At 49.3% G+C, this 8,932-nt stretch overlaps 1 protein-coding gene across 1 annotated transcript; it reads right to left on the bottom strand.

Moving 5' to 3' along the window:
• Nucleotides 1-1,724: 1,724 nt before the first annotated feature.
• Nucleotides 1,725-8,154, bottom strand: SSTR2 (somatostatin receptor 2). Its single transcript, XM_053569195.1, has 2 exons — nt 7,891-8,154; nt 1,725-3,218 (listed from the first exon to the last, which is right to left on the bottom strand). Exon 2 carries the CDS (start codon nt 3,124-3,126, stop codon nt 2,017-2,019), a length of 1,110 nt encoding a protein of 369 aa, XP_053425170.1. The 5' UTR covers nt 3,127-3,218; nt 7,891-8,154; the 3' UTR covers nt 1,725-2,016.
• Nucleotides 8,155-8,932: the final 778 nt, after the last annotated feature.

Raw genomic sequence — 8,932 nt, 5'->3', positions numbered from 1 at the left:
AGTTTACTTTTTAAAAACAAAGTCGTACTCTATCAGATGTGGCTACTGGGAAGCCCTGAGCTGACTATGCCTTTAGTAACGGTGCAGAACTTTACTATGTGCATTTTGGGGAACAGCTTTTCCTATAATCTTGTTTTATAATTTGTACCTCTTTTTATGTTTGCATGGATTTATTTATCTTTCCTTAATTTTATTGAACATTTTCCTAAGCCACAGTAAGTACTTTCAAGAATGATGTGGTGTGAATTATGTAGAATCAAGGTCCCACGGAGCAGTGAGAGCCACTGGTGGAACACTTGGTCATCTGTCTGTCGTACAGACCCTGCCTAGGGAGCCAGAGGAGGAAGCTTATTTTTAAATATGGTAAAATCCATGCGTGAGACACCAAGAGTCATGCTTTCCCATAAAACCCAGAGGCGATGGCATCCTACAAACACCAGGGTACGTATTTCTTCATATTCTGGAAACTATGATCAGTCAATGAAATGAGCATTGTCTCTTATTGCTTGTACATGACAGTTTGGGGGACAAAAAAAATGGCACTTTATGATATGAAGTGCCTATCTACAACAGTCCTTGAGAAATAGCTCAGAGTAGGTGGCATAAAGATATGACACTCAATGTGGACCCAGGCAGTAAGGATGGCGGCACAGCAATTCCTGTGAGGAGTGTTGGCTCCTTCCAGGACTCACAGCCCCCACCCCCATCCCGTGCATATTCCTCGTCTGGTGTGTCTGCTTATGTTTTATGAGCCATGTCCGCAGCCTTCAGTGTACATTGTTAAGTTCTTAATGTCCAGCCTTGTATAAAGTCCTCCTCTTTGGAGGAGCTGTTGAATTCCATGTCCTTTGTTTTTCATTAGGAAGCTATGTTTGGCATTAAGAAAAAAAAAAAAGCAACAATTTCATGGTTTCTCCTAAAGGTGTAATTTTGTTTTACTCATTCATTTTATTTCCATGGTGGGGAGAGTAAAATTATATCCCCATGAGTATCATTGTCCATTTTTGGCCTTTCTGTGTGTTCGTGATTTTCCCCCTACGACCCCCCTAAGAAAAATGAAAGCGCTACAAGAAGAAAAAGAATGTCTCTTATAACAAAGCTGGCTTTATCTGGATAAATACAGTGATCCAGTGATCGATGAGCACAACCACTTAAGTGCTTTTGGGCAAATTGAGTAATTCTTTGATTATAGCTGAGAATTCTTTGATTATCTGAAACCTGTGAATTTATGTTCTGGGCTTTCCAATATCTTCTCCCTTCTTACTTTGACCTAAATTGCCTGAAATTAATAATGCAGATACCCAGGGGCAGAGGCAAGTTATGTGAGACTGGAAGCTTGTACAATTTAGGGAGCCCTCTTTAAGAAAGAAAATACAACAATGTCTTACTTTTACAATTTTTTACAAAAACACATGACCGTGTGAATGTACTGCCCAAGTTCCCCCTGGGCCTTGGTAAGGCCCATGCAAGAAAGAGTCCCGAAGCTTTAATTTTATTGACTTCATGGCAAGTCCATTTCTGTGGATCGTATGTTATGGTAAACATCCACCCATACTATTCACACTTGAATTTGCTACTCGTGTGCGCAAACACAGGAATGTAAGTTAAGACTACACAGAGACTAAATAGGAGCCTACAATATAAATATAAGAGCACAAGATTACACATTAGGTTTTAAACACAAAAGACACAGAAATATTTTTCTATGTCTGTTGAGCATCAGCGTTTCTAAAGATCATACCCAGGCACAATCCCCTCTTCTCCAGACTTTGGATTGTCTGCCTCCATTTAAATGTTCCCTTTAAGCAAGAGATTTAGTATATTATCATTCATCAGGCAAGCCGCCCCAAACACAGTTCTCTGAATGGAGCTCGTGCTGAGCAATCCCTGTTCTAGAAGCCAGGTGTGACAGGTGGGAGGAAGGCAGCCGGCCTAGTATGGGTGGTGCAGTCTGCAGGGGAAGCCCATCACCAGTAGGCAGAGCTTGATTGGTTTTTTATTTTCCCCCAGGGCAGTTCAGATACTGGTTTGGAGGTCTCCATTGAGGAGGGTCCTCTGGGTCTCCGTGGTCTCGTTCAGCCGGGATTTGTCCTGCTTACTGTCACTCCGTTCCCCATCCTCTGTGCCGCTCACCTTGATCAAGCAGAGGACATTCTGGAAACTCTTCTTGAAGTTGTCAGACAAGAAGGCATACAGGATAGGGTTGGCACAGCTGTTGGCGTAGGTGAGTACCACCACAAAGTCAAACATGCCTTTAAGGGCTGGAGTAGGATTGATGGCCACGGAGACAGAGGACACGTTGAATATGTAGAAGGGCAGCCAGCAGAAAATGAAGACAGCCACCACAATGGACACCATGCGGGTGACCTTTTTCTCAGACTTTTTCCTCTTGGAGGACCCCACTCGGATTCCAGACGACTTCACCTTGATGATAATGAATAGGTAGCAAAGACAAATGATGGTGAGGGGTACCAGGAACCCCAGGATGAAAGCGTAAATAATGAACCCCGTGTACCAGGCCCCAGATTCACCCGGCCAGTTGATGGTGCAGCTGCTTCTCCCCCACTGGTTGCTCCGAAGCCCGGCATATATCATGATTGGCAAGATGACCAACAGAGAGACCCCCCACACAGCCACGTTGACCATCTTGGCTGTCCGGGGTCTCCTCCACTTGGCCGACTTGATGGGGTGAACCACAGCCAGGTAGCGGTCGATGCTCATGACCGTCAAGCAGAAGATGCTGGTGAACTGATTGATGCCGTCCACAGTCATGACCACCCGGCAGATGGCCTTGCCAAAGGGCCAGTGGACCAGAGCCACCTGCATAGCCAAGAAGGGCAGACCCAGCATAAAGAGCTCATCTGCAATGGCCAGGTTGAGGATGTAAATGTTGGTGATGGTCTTCATCTTGGCATAGCGGAGGATGACGTAAATGACAAGCGTGTTGCCACATAGCCCAACGATGCAGACCACAAAGTATATGAAGGTGAGGACCGCATTGCTCGTCAGGTCATAGTAGGGCTCTGTCTGGTTTGAGCTGTTGGCTGCTGCCACCGAGCCATTGAAGTCCAGTGCGGAGGACAGCCACGTGTGGCTTCCGTTGAGTAGCTCTTCCGCCACATCCATGACTGCTTTTTGGTCTTAGGCTAGTTCCGACCAGCCCAGAGATCTTATTCTCATTTTAACGGGCCCTGGAGACCAAGCATCCACTGTGACATCTGGGAAAGAAAAAAGGAAGATTGTCCCATCAGTCACAGGCTACTGAGGCGCTCACAGTTCTCCACATTCTGGTTTACCCCCTCAGACATATTCTTAAATTGAAAAATGTGGTATTTTCCCACATCAATGTTAAGCTCTAAAGTTCCTCAACAGTGTGCAGACTTTTTGAGTTATTTTTCCAGTAGCTCAAAGGGTATGGGGTGAAGACCTCGTCTCTGATGACGCACATGTAGGAGATGACTGCGGCTTCAAAGGAAACATACTTTGACCTCTAAGAAGTCGACGGATCCAGGCTGTTAAAAGGCAGAGCTTGAAGTTCTGCCCCTGACCTCAGAGGGGTCTGACGCTGGCATTCCCTGTCGCTTCCCTGTGAGGAAATCTGTGCTGACTAGCGGACTGTGTTGGAGTTTTTCCATTCTGAAAACACCATAATGGAAAAACCCCAGACTTCAGAGGTAGAACAAACCCAGGCGCCACAGCTGAGCCCATGGGACCATGTGCCTGGTCCTTAATGGCTCCGACTCTCATTTTTTAAAATGGGGGTGTCATGATGGTTAAATGATGGAATGTCTGTGGGAACACCTAGCCCTCTGTTGGGCTCACAAATGGAACCTTGTATATTTTGTCCCCATTTCTTCCTCCCTCATGTCATTATCTCTAATTTACTGAAATCTGCCTATCTAGTGAATCAATTGATAATCTTCAATATTAAAAAGTCTGGCTTTTAATAGGGAGTGGCAGGCAAATTCATTTTCAAAATGTATGCTTTATTTTTTATTCCATTTTTGTTTTCTGATACTCAGTGCTTGACCATCCACACCAAGGAGAGTCTTGTGCCCAAATCCCTGAATGGGATTTTGTTCCCAAGTGCTTCTAACACCTCAGAGAATTTGCCTGCCACTCCCTAATTAAGGACAAAACTAGGTGTGGGAAGCCATCTCATTCAGAGAGGTGAACAGAGGGTTACCACCACTGATATGGTTCATTCATACCCACTATACTTTTTGGTCTTCTCAATCATCCTGAGGTGGGGAAAATGGTCTCCATTTTAGAGATGTGAAAACTGAGGCTTAGAGAATTTAAGAAACTCCCATTTCTTCCTGCATAATGGGTGGAGCTGGGATGTGAACGCAGGCCATCTAGTCCTGAGTCTTCTGCCCATCTCACCCCATCACTTCTGCCGCTCAGTGGCCTGGAAACCTAGAAGCTGATTAACCAGGCTTTGGTTTGAAGCAACTGACTCCAGTGTTTTACCTCCATGCTGAGAAAATAATTTTAACATTATTGGTTTGGCTTCAGATCTAAAACAATAGCTCACCACGTAATCAAGTCAGTTCTCTGTCGCTATCTAAAAAAACATCATTGAGAGGATGTGGAGAAAAGGGAACACTTGTGCACTGCTGGTGGGAATGCAAGCTAGTACGTTCCTTTTGGAAGGAAGTTTGGAGAACACTCAGGGATCTAAATGTAGACTTGTCATTTGATCCTGCAATTCCTCTTCTAAGTGTATATCCAAAAGACCAGAAATCATTTGGCAACAAAGATATTTGCACCAGATTGTTCATTGCAGCTCAATTCATAAGTGCCCAAGTGCCCATCAACCCATAAATGGATTAAAAAATTGTGGTATATGTATACCATGGAATACTATGCAGCATTAAAAAAAGATGGAGACTTTACCTCTTCTATGTTTACATGGATGGAGCTGGAACATATTTTTCTTAGTAAAGAATCTCAAGAATGGAAGAAAAAGTATCCAATGTACTCAGTACTACTATGAAACCAATTTATAATCACCCACACTTTCATATGAAAGATGAATCACAACTATAGCCCAGGATGAAGGAGGGAAGGGGAGTGGGAGGGGAAGGGTGAGCGGTGGGTCGACAGAGGGAGGGTTAGCAGGGGAACCACACCTATGGAGCATATTGCAAGTACAAGTTGGATCTATCAGGTGTAGAACACAAATGTCTTAACACTGTAATTGGGTAAATGAGGTGAAGGCTGTGTTGATTAGTAGGATGTATGCACTCCAATTTGTACAAATATTCAACACATTGAATCCCATAATGGCATAAATGTATTCATGATCTATGTGCAAATGACTTAATAAAAAAAATTAAAAAGCATCATGGGGTAAAGAGGTTTCTTTGTGCTGGGCAGCAGGGATCCAGGAATGAACAAGATATGGCTGGTGCCCTGAAGGAGGTAAGAATTTAGGAGGGGAGACAGGCAAGGAAGCCAACTCATCTGTGGTGCAGACTGCACCGAGATACGAGCAGAGGTCTTGGAAAAGCCTTTCTTTCCTGGGGGGATTCAGAGGAGGCTTCAACAGAGGACTTTTTGAGGTGGGTCCTGGGCATATGAAGGGTGAAGCAGCAGCCAGGCAAAGAGGTCAATCAAGGAAGAAGGGAGGTGGCTGAGGGGTGGCATGTGCAGCTGAGTGGGAATCATTCATTCAGCTGGCACGTTTTCCCTGAGCAGGGTCCCTTCCCTGGTCCCTGGGTGTAGATGAAAGATGACTCCTTAATGCCTGGAGAGACTGCAGGCAAATTAAAGGAGACTTAGCCAGCAACAAGCACATAAGGACCTTTGTCGCCTTGGCCTCTGGCCCATTCTGTACTGCCAGACGCTTGGCTTTTCTGCTCTGTGCTAATTTCTCCCTCACAACTGTCTGTAAAGTGAGGTCCGGGCTGTGTGGCTGACCATTTTTCTTGAAGTATTTTGGAGCCCTGGAATTTCATGTCCACCAAGGACAACAAAGCATAAACTGGCAGCTGTTAACAGCTGTACAGAATCCATTTTTAGTGTATCCTTGGATTAACTTGGATTATTTCCACTATCATTTCTAACCATCTTGTCAGGTGCTTTAATTCTACAGATGTGGAATCCTATTCAAGCTACCTGCAATTGGAATTGACATTAATCATTTCTAGGGATTGACGGACCCCATATATGTAACATGAATAATCACACTCCAGTATCTGGGTAGGACTGAGACCCTGGGGCGGCAGAAGCCCTGTCTAGAGCTTTGGGGCTGCAGATGAGGGTGATGCCAGGAGTGGGGTGGAGGAGGGCAGTGGTGACTGTCTCCAGCCCTAACTTTGCCATTTTCCCCAGAGTCTCGCTGGCTGGCATGGAATTGTTTAGGACTCAGCAATAGACAGATCAGAGCCTTGGTGAAGCTGGGTGGGGGTGGGGCAGATGGCGAGCTGGGAGCCAGTCCTGAGTGGGGAAGACTCCTCCAAGGAAGAGGAGCTTAAGTCAGCTACCTAAGTTCTCCAAGAGACTTCTGTTTCGTTTTTTGTCCCAGAGTAAGTGGATTCCAATGCCAGGCAGTCAATACTACTTGTTCGATTGTGATTAACTTAAATGTTGGACTGTGGTTAAATTAAATATACAAGGAGATTTGAATTTCTGCCTTCCTTATTTTTGCGAGCCCAAGAATTGTTAGATACTGGGAATGGCTGGGGGTTGATTTCCTCCCAGGGGGGCGTAGGCTGTGCTGGAGAGAAGGGTCTCAGCACTTTCTCCCCTTCCCGCAGGGGCCGCGGTTACCAGCCCAAGGAGGAGAGTTGGGTTGAGGACCACGCATCAGGAGTGGCCCTAAACCCTGCTCCGTTCCCTTTTATCTCGTCTTCCCAGTATCTTTCCCCGGGTTCTGTTCCCAGTCCTGCCTCCCCGGGGGACTGCTGACACCCTGCTTGGTCTTTGGAGCCGTGAGCCCTCTATGGCAGGGTCACCAGAGGCTTGTGCGGGCCTCCGCTGCGGCGCTGGAGCGCCTGGGAGAGGCCACAGGCGGCGCCGGCCTAGGAGGATGCGGGTTAAGCCCGGGCGAGTCTCAGGACCGCCAAGTCGGTGCTCCCGGCTGGCACAGAACGTTCTCCGCCCGGCCATGCAACTCGCAGGTCATCAGAGCAAGGGTTTCCCGGAGGATCCCATGCCATGTCCAGGAAGAAGAGGGGAGACCGAAGGCCGTAGTGTCAGCGTGCCCAGTCTCTAAAGGCACGGGGGGCGCGGGGCGGGGGGGCGGAGGCGCTGGGGACAGCTGGAAGCGGACCACAGTCACTTGGGGACTTGGCTGGCGACTCCCGGCACAAGCTTTTCAGCGGTTCGGTCTCACCAAACCTAGACAAACTGTCCTCTCTACCCTGGGTCGAAGGGTTAGTGGGGAGGACCCTAGACTGTTCGAGACTCCCTGGGAGAGAAGCCCCACGGTCCTGCCAACCGCCTGCTCGGATCTCCAGGAGCGCTTACGCAGGAGCCGCGGGGCATCTACCGCATCCCCCTGCCCGCCTCCCTCCCCTCTTCCCCGGTCTCTTTTGCAGGCAGCTGGGAGAGAAGTTGTCTTCGTCTCAGCTACCTGGACACTCTGGTTTAAAAGCGCACGCCACCCACAAGGCATGGTCTGTGCCGACACGTCGGTTCCAACACACCACCGCGGCCCCCGACTCACGCTGATTCATCAGCTGTCATTCATTTCTACTACAGTCACCCCCTGAAAGGCTCAAGGACCGAGAAGCACGCACCGGGACCTGCACCCGGGCACACGGATGGGCGCGCCGCCGTCCGCGCAGCTGCACAGAGGTGCGCTTCTCTCTCCCTCCGTCCGTCTGTCTCGGTGACTGTCGGTCACACACAAGCACACACACACACACACACACCCCTCACCTTAGCTTTTCCGCTGCAATCTGCCAGCCCTGCTCGCCGGCACCCAGCAGCTGTCACCGACCCAGATGGGCTTTGGGGCGCGCAGCAGCAGTTTGGCCGTCGCCTGGAGCTGGGCGTTCGGGGCTCCCGGTTCCTCTGCCCGGTTTTGCCGGCTGCTGCCAGCCGCTCGCCCACAGAGCCCCGGCGCCGAGCCACCAGACAGGGGCTCCGGGCGCGGGTGGCCTTGCGAACGTGTGCGCGCAGGTGGCTGCGCTGCTCGGACTGGCCCAGCCCCGCCCGGGCCCCTCCGCACGTTCCCCACGCCCCCCTCCAGTTACGTCATCGCAGCTCGGCTCCGCCAGCCGGGTCCTGCCGGAAGACCTGGGTGAGAAGGGTGCAGAATCCTAAGAGCTCTACGGTCCCCCTGGGAGGAGAGAGCGGACCCGCATGCGGGGGCGTGAAAGTTTAAGCGATTTTGGTCGCCCCAAGCCTCAAGGCAAAGACACGCACTGCTTTCCTCCGATTTCACAGAGTCGATTTCGTTTCACCCAGCATATTTCAGGTAGCCGGAGTGGAGGCTTGGGTGATCCACATTTGCTCTGGGACCTGTGCGATTTCTTAGCCAGACAAGTTTGTAAAGCTGTGTTTATCCTGGGCCAGCCCCGGCCGGCCGCAGGGCCAGGGTAAGGACAGGGAGAAAAAGGGCTTACGGGGACAGCAGTTCTCCATGCCAAAGCCTGCATGATGTACAATCATGCAGCTGGGTCCCAACTTTCAGTTCAAAGAGCCATCAGAGGCTCAGTGGAGATCGACTAGTCTCAACTGTCCCCAACTGGCCTAGCGTCCCACAGCTTGGAGGCGCAGTAGCCACACAGCCAGTCCTCTGGCTGTAACCTCAGCAGTCAGCACCTGCTGCTGTGACCCAGCACGGCTCTCCTCCTCCCTGCTGTGAGGGAGCAAAGGGGAACAGGCAAGAAGTGGGAGTCATGTTGCATCCATTTGCAGCTATTTATTTTTTGACTGTGATGATTCAGCCCCTGTTCCAATAGTTTAATAAGTCATA

The sequence above is a fragment of the Nycticebus coucang genome, chromosome 18, assembly GCF_027406575.1.
Source record: "Nycticebus coucang isolate mNycCou1 chromosome 18, mNycCou1.pri, whole genome shotgun sequence".
In the NCBI taxonomy this organism is placed as follows: Eukaryota; Metazoa; Chordata; class Mammalia; order Primates; family Lorisidae; genus Nycticebus; species Nycticebus coucang.
Note: the sequence above shows the minus strand (reverse complement) of the source record. Positions and strands in the feature narration are given on the sequence as shown.